The 17863-nt window shown below is 36.9% G+C and overlaps 1 protein-coding gene across 6 annotated transcripts in view; it reads right to left on the bottom strand.

The window, feature by feature from the left end:
- The window catches only part of CNOT2 (CCR4-NOT transcription complex subunit 2), a 94375-nt gene that overhangs the window by 30900 nt on the left and 45612 nt on the right, over positions 1-17863 (bottom strand). For all 6 annotated transcript variants that reach the window (XM_049792019.1, XM_049792023.1, XM_049792022.1 and 3 more), the window contains one exon: positions 8257-8379. In XM_049792019.1, coding sequence (XP_049647976.1) covers positions 8257-8379 — 123 coding nt within the window. The remainder of the gene's footprint in view (positions 1-8256; positions 8380-17863) is intronic.

The raw sequence follows: 17863 nt of genomic DNA, 5'->3' as shown, positions 1-17863 counted from the left end.
AGCACAGGATTTCTGCTTCTCTTCCAACCGAGCATGACTGAACTAGACAGATTGTTTCAATTGGCTTTCCCTGCACACATTAGGAGACGGAGGAGGCCTCAGACTTGCATTTCCCACAGGGCAAGGAGACAACGGAGCAAACAAGACCTTGTGTAACACAAAGGGTGCGCTTTATTCTGCTGGCACACAGAAGGACCAACAGTCTGTACTGGCAGGCTGAAGGACCGAGTTGATGACAGTCAACTAAGACGTGAACATCATTTTACTCGCAAGTCTCAAACAGTCACAGCGCAGTTCTGATCTCGGAAGATTCTGCATCTAAACTCAAACCAACTGACGATGCAAGCAGATGGCCCAGTTTTTCTGGACTGGTCCACACCAAAAATGAGTAAGCCCTAATGTACTATCAGGCAATTTCCTACTCTTAGTGATGAACGAGATTTTACTGTAACCGCTTTTGTCAAGTCTTGCTGAGTTTACTGCAGTTAAGTTCATTTAAGAGCGTCAACAATCTCAAAAAACAGCACCAGCAATTGCTTACATTTGCCAGAACTGTGGGGAAAAAAAAACCCTCTGCATTTTACAAACCTCTCGGGAGGCTGGTGAGCAGAGGCTGCAGCCCCCCCGAAAGCAGAGGGAGGTGGTGGGAGGAGGCTGATGGGGTTCCCCACCTCCCCCCCCAGCACCGCAGCATCCTACCTCTTCCAAGCAAACTCCCAATTTACCGCGGGGACGGCTGCCCGTCACCGTAACTGCCGCGGTAGCGCACCTCGGCACGGCAGCACCAAGAAAACTCAGAAAGCCATGCTTCTGCAAAGGCTGCTACATTATGCAGTTATAGCCTAAAGCTACTTTCCTAAACACAACGCAAGCTGAAGTTAAAATACATCACTCCGGCGCTGCAAAGTCAGTTCCTAAAAGCAAAACATGTTAGAATAAGCAAGTAAGTCTGTGAGTAATATCTGGCCTGATAAATGACGGGTTTTGCACAGGTGCAAACATCAGCATCATTTTGTATTTGCACTACTTTATTTCTGGTATCTGCCATCTGTGCTGCACTATTTAATAATAAAACAGCTGACCCACAGCCTCAAAAGGAGAGAGTGTTATTGTGACATAAAAAAAAATTCAAACCTAATAAATCAAACCAACAAATAAGAGATTAAAAAAGACTTTTCTACACCAGTTTAATATTTAGTATTATTATTAGTCCTCCTCTAGATTACATAATGCTTTTTAATACAGTGTTCACAAAATTCACACATTACAACAAAATATTTCCAAATCTCAAAAATCAGAGATCAATGAAGAAATTTTGAAAGCTGTATATTTGCAGGGTATTATTTGCAATATAAGTTATTTGTGAAATATAAAATCAAATACAATAGTGAAAAATCAATGAAATTTTATTCAATCTTTCAGATTTCATCATTTACAGTTTTGGTCTTCTGCTTCCAGTGGCACTTGGGAAGCACAAGGAGGTAGGACCTCACTGCTGTTGGCAGTAGTATCTCAAGATCTTAAAGACAAGATGTTGCCTTTAAATGACAATGACATTATTAAATGAGATTAACATGGCTATTAAAGTAAAACTCTTAAAAAAAAACCCAATATATATCTCCCTGTGCAGAGACATTCAGTTTGATAGCACAGTATATTAATGAGCCAAAAGATTACTGAAAACTCATTGAAAGCTGCTACAAAAAATGCCATAAGCGATTAAGAACTAGGACAACAAAGCAAATATTTTATTTCAATTAAATAACCAGTTGCATACGAAAAACTAAAAAACAATCAAGCAAACAACCCCAACCACCCATACAGTGTGCATGTAAACCACCAATATTACAATACAGTATGTTCAGTGAACTGACTTCTTGTGTAAGAAACCATAACCTCTCCCTCTAGAAAGGCAGATGATTTTATGCATGGAATTAATCTGGTCCAAGGAACCACTTCAAATGCTAAAGCTGACATACAAAAACTATTATATATTGTTGATTTAAGTGGAGATGCAGTAAAATACAGCTTTTAGATGAAGTACAGAAGCAACACCTACCAGAGTCCTTTAGTTCTTCTATAAAAAAAAAAATCTAAATACAAACTCAATCATGGTGAAAATTATATACTACAGTCATCAATAGTGAAATTAATTTCCTTATGATATAATTTCAAATTATGAAGTAAGTCATGTGAAATAACTTCAATTCGGATACATACTTTTTGCAAACTCTGTGACAGAGGATAAAACCCCATTTTCCTCTCTAAGTGGAATTAGTTTATCACTTATTGCTTTATTTGATAAACCCATCCAGGTACAAACTTGTAGGTGACACAGTAAAAGGCTGCATTTTGCATTCTAAACTTTTTGTTCTTTCTTCATACTGTGTAACTTTATTATGAAAACACAAGCTATAGGTAGAATGACAATAGGCTCTGAAAGGGTATACTCACTAAAACACAGTTTGATTCTAATCTCATCCCCTGCAAGTCCTTCCAACTGTTTTCAGAAATGGCACTGCAATTTTCATTCACTTAAAGTTTGCTTTTGTTTTTTAAAAAAACATATTATGTACTCACTAAAAGATGCAAAGAATGTTTAATCACTCTCTGGGAAGGTAAAAAGCAACTCTGTTGCTTTGCAACTCACACTTCAAAGAAAAAAGCTTAAGCCATGTGTTTCACAGAGCAAGCCACTGTTCAGTCAAATCTACAAGTATGTTTACATGCAAAGTAATGCATATGAAAATACTCATTTGCCATTTATAATTAAAGACATTAATCTATTTTCTTCCCCAAATAAGCTTTACTTTTTTTTTTCCTCCACAAACAGATCAAAACTATTCAGACTACAAGTTCCATTAATGTAAAACAGCTCTATTCAATCAGCCAGCATTAGCATGAATGCTGCGACTGCTCCTGATACAAGAGGGTTCAATGGGAATTCTTAAATACTTACAACTCGCATGTGCAGCATCTTAAGTTAAATTATGACTAAGCTAACAAGCTCTCGTGCAATGACTAAGGCAAATGCCAAGAAAGATGCCTTGGGAAACAAGATACCACAGGTTTCCTTAAAATCCTAAAAAATAGCATTAGAAAGTCGACAATCCAGCTGGAACGAGATGGTGTTCAGCAACCCTAAAGCGAAAGCTGTCTCCAGAAGACTGATTAAACTCTTCCACGTGTAGTTTCCCAAACTTAGCAAGATTCTGGATCTCTATCTCCATGGTAAGCTAAGTCTTGCTTCAGGGTTTTCTCTCTTGTAAAAGTACCACTTTCTTATAAGGCCATACATTTTAAAACACAGTAAGAGTTAGATAAAGGTTCCATAAATTACTTTGATGGAAGTTTGCAGTAAAAGGCTTTGATAACAGCTTCTGGCCACCCCTTCGTTGTATCACCACCATCATGTCCGTTACCAGACAAACCCACTGACACCTGCCTTCGTGCAACTGTCTCACAACAGAGGAACACCTGAATTTGATCCATCACAGAAATGCTTCTACTACATCAGGATGGAAGAAACCTCTGGAAAGCTGGCTCCCAGAATCAATAACCCTGTTCGCTAAGGTCAATATCCAAACATGAAGACCTACTTCAGGGAAGGTAGTGCCAGGGAGCTAGATAAATAGTTGCAATGAGCCAAATCTAATCTGCAGGCTAGATGTCACTTGCTCTAATTGTTAAAATATATTTGACTTCACAAAAAGCCACATTTTGAAAGAACATCAGGTCTCAACTGAGAAAGTCCAGAATGAGTTAAAACATTAAGATTTTTCAGAGAGGAGAATAAGCTCAGCAAACTAACCCATTAGAAGTGCAAATCAGATAATTATTACTATGTTGCTGTAAGCATTTTATCATCTGTTGAGCAACTGGGAGAGAAAATGAACAGCAAAGCACTGGGCCAAGAAACGGAAAAAGCATTCACTGAAAAATTTCTCCTAACCTTCCTCATTATTTGGGCAGATCTTCCTTAAAAGGCATGTCTGTCTACTGTCAGATTTATGACTGCAGTTCAGAACAACAGAAGATGCCCTGATCCTACATTCTCACATAGGTATCTTCAGGGGGTTGGTCTACACTGGTCAAACTTTGTAGAGCACTACTTACATTCTTATACATGAGAAATCAAAGAAGTTCAGACTGAACGGGTCCCATCTTCTCTCAAACCTCATTGTCATTTTTTTTTCTCCTCATTTGAAGACAGTAGATTCAAAAGTATATGAAGGCTTTGAGTTACCAATTTCTACCATTGTCACTCTACCTAAATAAAAATACATGTACCTTGTCCTCAAAACTATTTTGCTGAGTGCATAGACAGCTTAATTAAGTTGGTGAAATTGGCCACAAATAAGCTCTGCAATTATTTTATGGGCACGTTGTGCATCTCGTTGTCAATTTAAGTTACAGGACCACACTTGTTTCAAAAGAAATCTTAAACTATTTTCTTAAACTGTTCCATTTTCTGCAAGTTCTATAAAACGCCCAATTTCTTTGCCAAAAGATTGACTTGGTTATCATACACTGACCCAAAGTGCAGCAGAATTCATAGACAGAGCATTCATGGATATACTCTGTTCCACTTCCCTACTTAGCATAGCAAGGTTTGCGATGATTCAAGGCAGAGCCGCTCATTTAGTAAAATGAAAGCATTAGATGGCTTAAGTAAGACCTAATCTCATCTAAGAAACCATAATTTTGTGCCTAAAACAACAGACCCGTATGATTTTAGAAGCACTTTGTGCACATGAGTAACATGCAACTTTTCCATTTCAATTACCCTATCAGTCCAGCCTGTCTAGAACTGTATTCCCTACTGAGAAAACAACAGGCAAGTTAAAAGAAAGCTTTTAGGTTTTAGCTACACTGAGGTTCTGAAATAAAAATAACATGTCCTAAACTATTTGCTGTTGCTACTTTCCACTTGTAAAAAGTCTTCAAAATTTAAGACAGGACTTAAGCAGTCTTAGTTCACTTCGCCTTTGTGTAAAGGAAATTATTTTAAAATACAAATTAGCTAAAGCAACAAGTCACAAGAATACCACATCAGTTAAGTGCTATGAAAATTATTAAAGGCATAAAATATTTTTTTCACATCTTTTTCAGATAGGTTCTAAATTCTTTTTTCACTTAGTGAATGAAGAATTATTTCCTAATATAATTTGAAAAAATTTAAACCCTCCACCTTAGGTGTTAAAACAAGGGAGAAAGCCGAAAAGCTCCCAACCCAGTCAAAAACTGTGCGCAAGTCATCAATGTACCCCACCTGAAGACAATGCCTCTTCACAAGTACAGAAACCCTACTGTAAAATTAAAGTGAAAAATAGGTTCTAAAGTTTATACAGAATATGCTTTCAGTAATAGTCCTTACTCTACTCTAAGTTTTAGAAAGGTTTCACCATTCTGTATATTCCTCTGCTTGGAGTACACATACATACGCACAGTAACAATTCCTTGGAAAGTAGCAACTTTTAAGGTCAGAATCAGTAACACTTCAACAAAGCAAAAACCAGAAAAAAAACATAGTCATGTCCAGTATGAGGGTAAATACTAAACAAGCTCTAGCTCTTTGCAAAGGGCAGTATTTAAGGAGGCCATTCACAGAGGGCTTCCCTCAGCACCACCCTATTTCACGTTTAGGAACTCTAGAAGATAAAAAAAGCATGAATGAAGGACTCAGGATTCATATGTATGCATGATACACTGGAGAAAAAAAAATATTAAAGTTTCAGTCTTTTTCTACAAGTTTGTAGCTAAAACCTGCAATACATTCATTTTACCTGCTCTCAGTAAAATATATACAAGAAACTGAAAATGAAAAAAAAAATAAAAAGGAAGAATTTAAATTGCAGTAAAACTGCACCTTGTTTAGATAATTCTACTATAAAAAAAAGTATCAAGACTGCTGTTTTTCAGTAAGCTTACAAAGAAATTGTGTATGCTATGTTTTAATCTTTTTTATTACCAGTTGGCTTTCCTGAATATAAAAGTGATTTCCTCCTTTCCACAAAGTTTCTTCTACCTTTATTTTGTCCCCACATTTGCCTACTCCATTTCAACATAAACATGAAGAAAGAAAGATTCAAAATGTTTCAAGATAGAATGCTGGACATTTTTCCCCCCAGGTGTTCATAAAACTGGATCCAAGTTTTGAATGTTAGTCTTTATTAGCTTACTCAGAGAAAATTCTGAGCAAATTTATTTTTGTCTGTCAATACTAAGTGTTATCCAACTAACAACACAGTCAATATATTTATTGTGTTCTCACATACAGAACAACATATTTAGTAGAATTCCACTTGAAAGATTATTTGAAAACATGGTTATTTTCAATTGTAAAAGGTTTTCAAAGCTGCAAAATTGGTTGGAAACTAAAAAGAATACAACCACTCTTGCAACCTTTCTCATCTACTGTGAGCCAAATGAGGTATCAAAAGGATCATGTAATACAGAATATACATTTAGCTATACATGAGTGATCACAGGTGTACAGACAATGTCAATATCACCATATTAAAATATTAAAATATTTATTTTGTTCAACTTTTTAAAAAATATTACAATAGCATATAATAGTTCAAGATTTCATAAGCATAAACTCAGAAAGTTGTAATGGTGAATAGTGAAAGCTACAGGGAAAAACAAAAGCCCTCAAAAAGATTTTGGAAATAAAACTTTAAAAAGCTTTTGCAAAAATCACTTTTCCATTTCCTGTAGGAACGACATCACTCTTCTGCCAACTACAGCAGCTTCTATGCCCCATTTTGGCCACTTCTCCCACAAGCTTTCACGATTTCTCATTTGTCACTCCTGGTGCCTGGAACACCCACCTTCCTTCTCTTGAAGTCCCATTCTAAGATCCACTTCTGCAACATTGCCTACAGAAAAAGTAGGCAACTAAAACACTCATTCATTGTGTCAACAACGTGCCAAGCATCAGCTTTCACTATGTACACTGTACAGTATATACATATAGTATATGATCATCTCACTTTACACTTCTTTACCATACCATAATGATTTCTCCCTTGGTGCATCAAATCTAAAAGTGGGGATTTAATATCCAAAAATCACTTTGGAGAAATAGCATCTACTGGTTTTGTGAGTGCTAGCTGTATCTCTTGGTGCTCACAGAAAGGAAAGCATGTTCCAACATTATAAATATTCCATTGTGCCTGTGTGCATCTGTGGTACATGCACATATGTAATAGACAAACAGAAAAGAGCAGCCTATTTCATTTTCTTTACACTGGAGTATATTTTAATCCTTTGCTGGCTCACCTGAAATTTCTCAAAGTAATTTATGAAACTGAATTGGAAAGCTGCGTTTAAGTTTTTTGTTTGTTTGATTTTGCTTTAAAAAGCCTTCAACCCTAAACCTATCTCCTTCTCTTTGAAAATCTGCATTAAAATTCATCTAACTAAGAGTCTACAGGAAATGTTTATGTTTACATAGGTCAAGGTCTATCAAGACTACGTTCACATCTGCTATTAAATAACTGTATTTCTGGACGGTCATGGAGGCAGACTTGAAGCAATGACACCTTGAAAGTCTGAAGGGATTTTTTTATTATTTGTTTTTAATTAAAAAGAAAATCTAGCCTACACATTGCTTACCCATACTAAATGCAAGCCTGTCATGAGATGGTATTACTGACCTTCAGGTGACACAGACTTCAAGTCATGCTTTCAGTCTTCTGTATATTTCTACATGCCACTCCATATAAAAGTGAAATACTTTACTGGCTAATTTATTTATTTTAATAATAAGCAAAGCTTCAGTAATGTCAATGCAGTTCTAACATATAATGATGCATTACCAAGAGAAAAAAAAATTAAAAATGATTGGGTTTGTAACTTTGTCATTAGAAATGGGAGAAATACCTAAATTAGAATACTGGAGCAGACAAACAAGCTGCACGAGGCATTTTCAGAAACTAAAAACCACTGAAGATGTAAAATGCAAAACCACAACAAAACCACTGTAGACACAACATGTAAACACAAGATATAATCAATAACCCAATTTAAGTTACAAACACAATTCTTAAAGACAAAAAAAGCCCCAAAACCCTGGCAAGCATATGGCTGAAGTTTCTACATGTAAACTCACTAAAATTAAAGCACTTGCCACTGAAAACACAGTCATGCACAGCTTAAAGCTAAATGAAGCCCTTCCTCAGATATATTTCACATACTTGAAACTATCTAGCTACTGAAAGAGGAAGAAAATAAACTTGTTCAACTTACATCTTTTTCTGACCGATGTGGGAACATCGATGATTGGCTGTAGTACATGTTCTCATCATGGTAGTCACCATCAACCCCCTCTACAAACTTCTTCCTTGAAGCACCAAACATGCTGTTTGTCACCTAAATAAAAAGAAAAACTATTATATTCCATAGATGATTTGGCTTGCTACATACTTAGTATATGTTTTAAATACATGTAAGGATTGTTAAAAATAAAAACAAACTGTTTCTACACACTTGAAAATTCCTCTTTAAAAATATTTTCTGTATATTGCCAGCATAATGGTTCTTTCAAGTGGGATTTTCAGAGGAAAGAAACTCGTATTTCAGAAAGGAGTGGGGTAGGGAGAGGGGACATGCTTCATGTTTTGGAGGGGTGTTTTCTTGGTTGTTTTTTTGAGTCCCATGACTCAAATCACTCAGGTTTATTTAAAATTATAGAACGCCAGAAAACAAAAGAGCAAATTTCTTAAATTTTCCTCTCCTCAGGTAAACACTTTCAATCTAAAAGAAGAAAATTAAGGAATGTTATTTAGCGCACAGCCACCTTAAAAGAAATAACAGAAATAAAAAAGGGAGACAAAAAAGAAAATAAAATCTGTGAAATCACTCCTATTTTTCACACCACAACTTTGGAAAAGCAGCTTTCTACTCGATGCTGCACACTCAGAGCCATGATTAAGTAAGAGAAGGTCAAGCCTAACCACACTCAACAACCTCATCACAGACTTGCAAAGTTACTGCAGACAGCCCATAAAAACCAGCTAGATTTTATTTTGCCCTTACTCCCACAGGCACACACACAGATACAGAGCTGCTAAGTCAGGAACTGGAAACTAAAGAAAGAGCAACCACGTAGCTGGTCACAGAACCTTAATTCATTAGAAAATTTAATCCTGCAGCAGGGTGATACAACATTGCTAAAGCATCTACTGCATGCAGTGCATATTTATACATCTGACTCTCTTATTTAGGTAAAAATACACACACCTCCGAAGTTTCTAACCTATGTGACTACAAAACACTGTCACAGTGCAGTGTGGGCTATCCAAGCCCTGTTTTAACCTAACAGGTTAATGTTCAAACCAGCAAAACAGCACATACTGGTCAGCACTGAGGAACTTGCTCTGTTTCTTGTACCATACAGGGAGACTGGAGAGAGTGCAACCAACAGGATGGTAATCAAGCCTGAGCTACATAACATACCTTCAAACGGATCTTTAACATCTTGTAAGGTAAGGATGCTAAGTTAGAGTTAGCTTATGAAATGCTCTGAGCCCTAAGATTTACTATATCTTCACTTACTGACAGCATTAGGTAAACTTAAAAAAAAAAAAAAAAGACAATTTTTTAATTTTTTAATTTTTTATTTATTTATTTTTTTTTTTAAGAGTCATTTTGCACTACCTTAGACTCATGCTTGAAACTGAAATTTCAAAATATTTATTCTGGTTGGCTGCAAGGAGAGTTACTTTCAGCTTGAAATCCTCTTATCCCTACTGACACAAAATTACTCTGATATTCCTCACAGTGTGGCTTATTCAAATTTCACCTTTACTGATGAAGATTTCTAGGCAGCATTTAATAATATGGGTGTTCCTATACTAGTAACAACTTAAGCCATGATTTCAAAGTCATGGGAGTTTTGAGTAAAAGTAAAGTCAACACTTGGGATGCATTTAATACAGCTATAATCACAGAATTGCCCTAAAACATTGAGCTAAACAAAAGCCTATGCCACTACTCCTACAAGAAGGTTTCAAATATTTGACTACTGATGTCTCAAAACTAAATTTATAATCTGTTATATACATGTAAAGGCACTGCACACCTTCTCCAGATGAAACTTTTAGTTTATGATATTTACGAAAATGTGCAAATATAAGGTCCCAAACTGTTTGAATGCATTCAGCTGACTTTCACACTTGTAGTGAAGCTTTCATTACACTATAAGCATATCCCACTGTGCTAATCCCCTTACAATGCAATTATCACCTACCAGATGGGATGGAGCATTTAATAGGCTAAGGGGATTATCTTGTCCTTTGTTCTGCCTGAGTAAAGTGCAGAGAACCGCTGTAAAAAGGATAGTGAAATGCTTTGGTGAAGCTACCGCGAGCAAGGAGGAGAAGCTGAGCGCCTCAACCAACTACTGCTCTTGACAAGGTAAAAGGCAGCTTCTCACAAGTGCCGAAGAATTTTTTGATGCTCCTTTAACAATACCTAGGATAAAAGAAGAATTTCTTTTGCCACATAACCTTCTCTTGTGATGCATCATCAGAGTAACAAAATTTAATTGTGATAGAAAGCAAGTCACTGAAGTGTACACCATACTGTACTGATGTAATACCGAACCATGAGCTACAGTACAGGAACTATGTAAAGGGAAAAAATGATTCTGTCTTTGACCCTGTAGCTTTTGATCTTATTTCCGCAAAGGTTACACATGGCTGGCTGCACATACACTGTAAAGATCTGAGTCAGTGGGGTAAGGTCAGAGTTTTCAGTCAAAATATGTTTAATGCTGCTGCAAGAAAGCTAGTATGCCCAAATATGAAGTCTATATACCGAAAAGCTGAAAGATATTTTAAACACTCTCCACTAACTTGAAATTGTCTAAAAGATTATTTTCTATATTGATAATTGTATAAGACAGTGGCCCAAACCCTAATAAAGATTATGCCCTGAAGACTGATCAAGTGCACTGGTATCAATATGGCGTCTCATGGTTATTAAAAAGTGAAATGAAGAAAACTTTTAATAATTAGATAGGTCAAATACTGATATTCTTATTGGTGATCCGCATGCCTACACGATACCTAATGGGACCGTGCTGACGAACTCCAGAGCGCGGAGCGGCGCGTGGCAGGCTGCAGCTGCAGGGGACGAGGGGAGGCCGGAGGAGCCCTGCCTGCAGCCCAGCTGCACCGCTGCGCCTCGCTGACTGACTGGCTGCTCCCAACACCTTCAAAAACCTTCTGCAGAGGCTGACGCTTCTTCGCGGCAGCATTTTTGTAAGCGACAGCGTGTCGTTCGGGGCTGCCGAGGGAAGCGGTCGCGCGCGCGGCCTGTCCACGCTCCCGCCGAGGGAAGCAGTACAGGCGCTGGAGGCCATTTTGGCAGCGGCCTGCACCCCTAACAGGACTGCAGCTCGCTAGAAGAGCCGCCGCTTGTTCTGAGGGTGGACCAGGGCGCGGATCTCAAGAGAGAAACGCGGCATTGCAGTTCACCCTGCTATCCAGCCCTGTAACAAAATGAACAGCAAGGCAGCCGCTGAGGACCGGTAACTGAAAGGGCAGGAGTCGGGATTGGAGTCTGAAGCCAGGCAGCTTCGCTTCTCGCTTGTTCCTAGGCCAACAACAGCAGCCGATTTATCTACTTCCCAGTAGTCGCCAGTGTCAGTAAACGGCTGGTAAACTTCTGAATCAGAGCACCTATCCCTGCGCAGACGTTTACAATATTACAGCAGGTTTACGCAATGACAGTGCCAGATGGTTGCCAAGTTAGCAGTCAGCATCTTCCTATCCACGTTAACTTATTCCAGTTTTCACCAACATTTTCGTTAGTCAGTCACGCTACAAGCATATGCATAGATATTGAAAAAACACTGTTGAAGAACTATTTATAAGAAGGTGTGAGAATAACTGGGGATGTGCCAAATGCAGGCAGATCTGCAGATGGAGCTTTGTTGCTTATTTCTTAGGAGACAACAAGCCACCGGGAAACCTCACACAGAAGGACTGCAGCTCCCTTTTCACAGACTGAGAGATCAGTGTCCAATCCAATACAAAAGCAGATACAGCAAAGTTCATGCAGCACTTCAAAATACATTTTAAGCCCTTTGGAAAGTAACACTGACCTGAGGTTTTGTACCTTCACAGGGCCTAGACTGATGGGGTGAAAGGTAGTAATCAGCTCCTGTATTTAAATTCCTCGTTCATACATATATACCTATAAACACACACATTTATGCCAACACAGTCTCACAGAAGTGGTACTCCAGTCGCATAGCGATTTTCTTAAGTAAAGAATTCCTGTCTACTCAGCCTAATTTCAAACAGATCGCTCTCCTAATCCTGTAACTACTTCTCCTGTTCTACCGTGGGAACTCAGTCTTCTGTTGCACAAGACACACTGGCAGCATAACCTTTCATTAAAAATGTAAAAATGGTGCACTTCTGTCAATTCATCCTTTAGGATAATATTGCCAAAGTACTTGCAACTCCCACCAGTAGACCCATGTACAAATATTATTAGAAAATATTCACGGTAAAAGAGGAAAGAAAGGGAAGGAGCTATATGTTAGGATGGAGTTCAGAGAACTAACCAGCTGTGCTTACCACAAACCAAGCCCGATTCTGATCAGACGAACACAAGCACATCATCTTTAAAAACCAGATTCACCCACAACTTCAAGTTAATGTTAACCAAGCAAAATGCAGTCACAAACCTGATAAGACCTTTAAATTCTTCTGTGGAACGTTTCCTAACAACAACCGCTACAGGGTAACTAAAAGCAGCATACAAATGTTAAGAACTTGAAGCATCTAATAAGCAGTTTGCCGTGGTCGTTGACCTTTATCCTTCAGCTAAGTACAGAACACACGACAACCAACAACACTTATTTTAAAAAAAAATAAAATAAAATGTAAAGAAAACAGAATTCAAGAAAAATCCTTTTCCTTGCAAGTAACGCTGCAGTATAGCATACTTCAGTACATAAAAACTTGTTTGTTAGCAGTAACTGAAAATACATTATTGACACAAAATTTGTAAGGAAAAACTATTAAAAGTTTTGTTATCTTAAGCTGCAAAAAGATCTTCTCTATAATCACTTATAAAGTGATATTATGATTGTATATTAAATTAGTTTAACAGCCTGAAGCAAATTATAGTATTAAAATATGAAAACTAATTATATTTCTGTTTTGCAATATTACTATAGGTACTGCCTAAGGAGAGCTCACTCACAACATTAACACAGCCAACTCTAAACTAAGAGGATACTACAAAATCTCCCTGGAAAATGAGTATTTTTAATTTTGCATTGAGCAGAAAAATCAGTCATTGCATTACAACTGATTAAACTCATCATCTTTATGAGAGCTGAAAACTATATACAGTAATACAAGTCTAAAAAAAAAAAAAGAAACCACATTAGGAATTTTAGCAATATGTTCCCTTTCCTGCTCCTCCAATGACTACAGCATTTGTCAACATGCACACTATTATTACATGAGAGCAATGAGAAATTGTTATCCCAGCCTAATGTTACAGAGCTTACACCCATTTATATACTAAGGCTTCTGATGTTGCTGTTTAGGTCTTACTAAGAAAAGTTAATAATTTACTCTATTTTTCTCTTCTGTTACAAATCAATGTTTCCAACAAAAGGTAACATACTTGCATATCCAAAGTATCTACAAAAGTGACCCTTAATGAGGCAGGCCTTCAGTGAGAATCAAGTGTCTCAAAAAATAAGTGTCTATCAAAAGTCACATGTTGCTAACCACCAAATCAGCCTGCAACTTAAATCAAAATACAGAATTTGGAATTTCATCAGTTGATAAGAGATAGCATAAATTCAATTTATGGTAAAACCTGCTACTGTTTACGGTCCTAATTCTCAGCATCAAAGATAATTCCTATTAGTCCCAAACTGGAACTGATATGCAATAGGATATAGACTACCAACTTGCTAGATGCAAAAGATCTCTCAAATCCCAATGCTCTAGTGATAAGTTACAGCTATTAAAAAACACCATGAATACTACACTGGTACAAATAGATACATTTTCTTTTCAGGCTGAAAGACAAAACAAAACTATAAGTTGAGATCCTTTGTTTCCTCATTTCAGTTCACAATCACAGTCACTCCATTTCTCCAAGGTGACCGATAACCTCTAACACTATACTATATGCTTATGCTACGGTAGCCCTTCAAGCAACAACTCTGTAGTATCAACAATACATAATAACGGAAAATGGAACTTTTCACTACATTCCTTTTTTGTTACAAAGCCTTCTTCCTTGATGAGTGTAATACTGGCACAGATTTGTACTCACTGTAGGAATACAAAAGTAAAATGGGTGTTTTGTCCATCTTTAAGAACTGGGTTTATATTATTTTAACTTATGTAAGTATTTTTAAGTTTAATTCTCAGAAATATGGAAGACTGAAATGAAGACCACCACAATACGAGACACAAATCCAACAAAAAACTTGAAGGTTGGATAGCATTTGGAACAATCTCATAGTACTTGTGTCATATGGTTCATGAACTGATTATTTTCCAAATTCCCAGAGCACTGTAGAAAATAACAGCCATAAAGCAACTCTCATTTACAGACTTACTTAGGTCAAGTCTGAAAGTTGTTCAAGATATAACCAGTCTCCTTAAACCACTGCATGGTCTTTCCTTTCAAAAAGGAAACAATGAGATGCATAGCAACTTCCATGCGAGGAACTCCAGACAAAAATTTTGAGCATGAAGGAAATAAAGAACATATGATTTTAGACTATCCTCCACTCATTCTCAAGAACAGCCATCTACAAGGTAAAATTTTTCAAGTGTTCTATAAAGTATAATAATGCTTTCAAAAGCTACACTAATACTGTGAATCTCTGCTGCATTCAAACTATGTCAGGAAAATGCAGTCCCTAACATCAAACAAGCCACAGAAATTCTCCTGACCAAGATTTACACGCTGTTTTAAACCTTTAACCATCCTTAACTATTACAAAATGAACATTTTAAAACACTCCTGAAATAAAACAGGAAGAAAAACTACTCCATGTTAAAATAAAAGTAAACCAACATTGAAATTGCTAAAGCTAAACTTGAAAATTGAGATTACAAGAAGCTCCATTTCATAACACGGTTGACACCATGCCCACCCTGGGGCAGATTCCTTCTATTAATCACAGGCACAAAATCTGGAAGATGTGAGAAACCAACAGGGGTTGGGTTTTTGCACTAAGCTGTGTGGATACCTTTCATGGGTCTGATCAATGAAATGTACTCACTTAGGAAATAATCTTTGGACACCCCATTCAACAAAATCCAAACACACAAAAGAAATAAATTTCAAAGATGAGAAAGGCAGCAAGGGATCTGAAAAAGTGACCATATGAGCAAACGAACTAGCACTCCATCTAGAGCATCTGTGTGGAGAAACCAAGAAGATGCCAGATGCATTCCACCTTATTTAGTGATGGGACCCGAAGAGAAGCAGGAGCCTGTCCTTTGTAGACATGGCAAGGAAGTCACAAGTCCTGACTAACCACACACGTATCCATGCCCACACACGTACTGTAAAACACAAAGCTGGATTATCTGTCAAAGACATGGTTTAAGAATTTTGTTGATAAGGAACAACTATTACTTGTCTGATACTATAAATAATATTATTTACTCAATAATAAGAAAAAAACCCAAACCCAATATACCACCTTCAATAGCCTATCCAAACTGTGAGGATATTTACCCACTTTCTCTCCTCTTGATGCTTCCAGTCATTTGTAGTATTTACAGTCCATTCAAGACTAAGAGTGGTTCTAGACTTAATTTAACATAGCATTTCTGACTTACTATTGTAAAATGTTATACGCTTGGCTGTGCAATGTCCTTCAACTCTAAGGTTTCACCATGAAAGACTTAGAAAGAAGTGACAATTGTGCCAGCAACTTTAGGGGGCAATATGTTGGCTCGTACATTTAAATTCAATGCTATTTTAAGTATACATGCAGTGAACAGTAAGAATCTTGAAAATAAATTATGTACTGGCATACTCCTGTTACCTACTTCAGACACTCCTCAGCCATAATGTTTTTTTAAAAAAGAAACTAGTTCAATTTGTAAACAAAAAGTAACTTTTAAAGCATGTCATCAGTTGATGATCCATCAAGACAATTATCAGCTGAATATACACCATCTGTGTATCCCATTTATTTATCGATTCTCTTTTGGGAATACCATCAAAGAAGAAAACAGTTATGCTAAGAAGCCAGACTTAACCAAAATTAAGTTCAGAAACCAAATAAGCTTCTGAAGTACCTATGTTGTCATGGGAAAACAAAATAAAAACCCAACAAACAAGCAAAGAAGCACATAAAATAACAGATAGGCAAACTTGCATTTCTAGTAACTATTACAGTAAACCTGTCTATGAAAACTGGTACTTGGTTAATATGGAAATAGGTCAGTCTTAGAAAGGAGAAATTCAGCTGTCAAGTTTGTAAATAAATAAGCAAAACCCCAAAAATTCCATTCCGGAAAGATAATGAAGTTTGCTTCATATATTCTCATAATAAATTTATTACTACAGTGGCACTTCTCCTGGCTGCTCAAAAGCTTGTTCTATGAGATTCGACCAGTATTTTGTACCTCAGCCATAAGAAAAATTGCCATTGGACGCTATCAGAATGACAACTTCCTACCTTCTTTTGTTTGAAAACCTTTGACTCATCCCATCATGTTCTTCAGAAACGCACTGGTTGAAAACTACTTGCAGTTTTAACTAAAAATTGATTTTACAATTGAACAACATTGTAGTTTGCTATATGGACTGCATTAGTGCTTTTGAGTATTTCACTGTAGCTGAAATAAGTTTTCCTGTATTTCAGAAATTACCCTTTCATAACAAATTAGAATAAGATATGCTCTAATTCAGCAAGTTAATCTATTTGAATTTTATCTCTAGTTTTATGTCTGGGCTTGCCTTTTTTGTTGCTTTGTGGCATTATTTTTTTTTTAATAAAATAAATAAAGAGGCACTTTACCCAGTTAGAAATTCTAGATCTACTCCGATGCACTCCTCAGCTCCTTAATAGGGCATATACAATGGTAAAGCCCAGCTTTAGAAGATTAGCAAATCAGCTACTGCACTAAGTTCTTCAGAAATAACAAAATCCTATCATTCCCTCTCATCCCCAGAGAAAGAAGTTGGAATTCGGCATTTTCTTAAACATTGCAGTACTAGGAGCAAATTGATAAAAATGGAGTTTCTGTGTTCAGCAGAATTCTGCTGCAGCAAATGGTGCGTGTGGCCAAACTGACATGGTGTATGTGCAGTCTGAAAGCTGGATCAGGTAACTGGAGAAATGAACTCATAAAATCAAATCATACTAAGCACATGCAAATTTTTTTTTTCTCAAAGTCTTAGAACTGTCACAGATTCTATGCATTTCTCATGGAGGCAGAAAAGGAAATAGTGACAAAAAAGCCAACAGTTAAAGAATTTTGCATTTCCTACTCTAAAAACTCATTTCTGTATGAAATAAGTTGTACAACTAGTTACAATTCAAGTAACTTCAGCTGAAAACTCAAGGAGGGGTGCCAAGACAATGAGGAGAAGCAGATATGGGGAACAAGAAATTTCAGCCTGAAAAAACTGTTGCAATTTGTATAAGCAACAGAAAACAGGGGATTTCAACAGGGAAATGCCAGCCTGCTGCCAGAGTACTGGTACTATCAACTCCCTCTTTACGGTACTCTCCCTCTGCTAGAATGCACTGAAACAGGACAGTTGTTTTACTAGTTTATGTTCCATGCTATGAGTATATGCATATAGCAGAGAAAAGATCCTCAAGGGACAGAAATGA

Source organism: Accipiter gentilis, chromosome 34 (assembly GCF_929443795.1).
Source record: "Accipiter gentilis chromosome 34, bAccGen1.1, whole genome shotgun sequence".
Taxonomy (NCBI): Eukaryota; Metazoa; Chordata; class Aves; order Accipitriformes; family Accipitridae; genus Astur; species Astur gentilis.
This window is presented reverse-complemented; position numbering and strand designations above follow the sequence as displayed.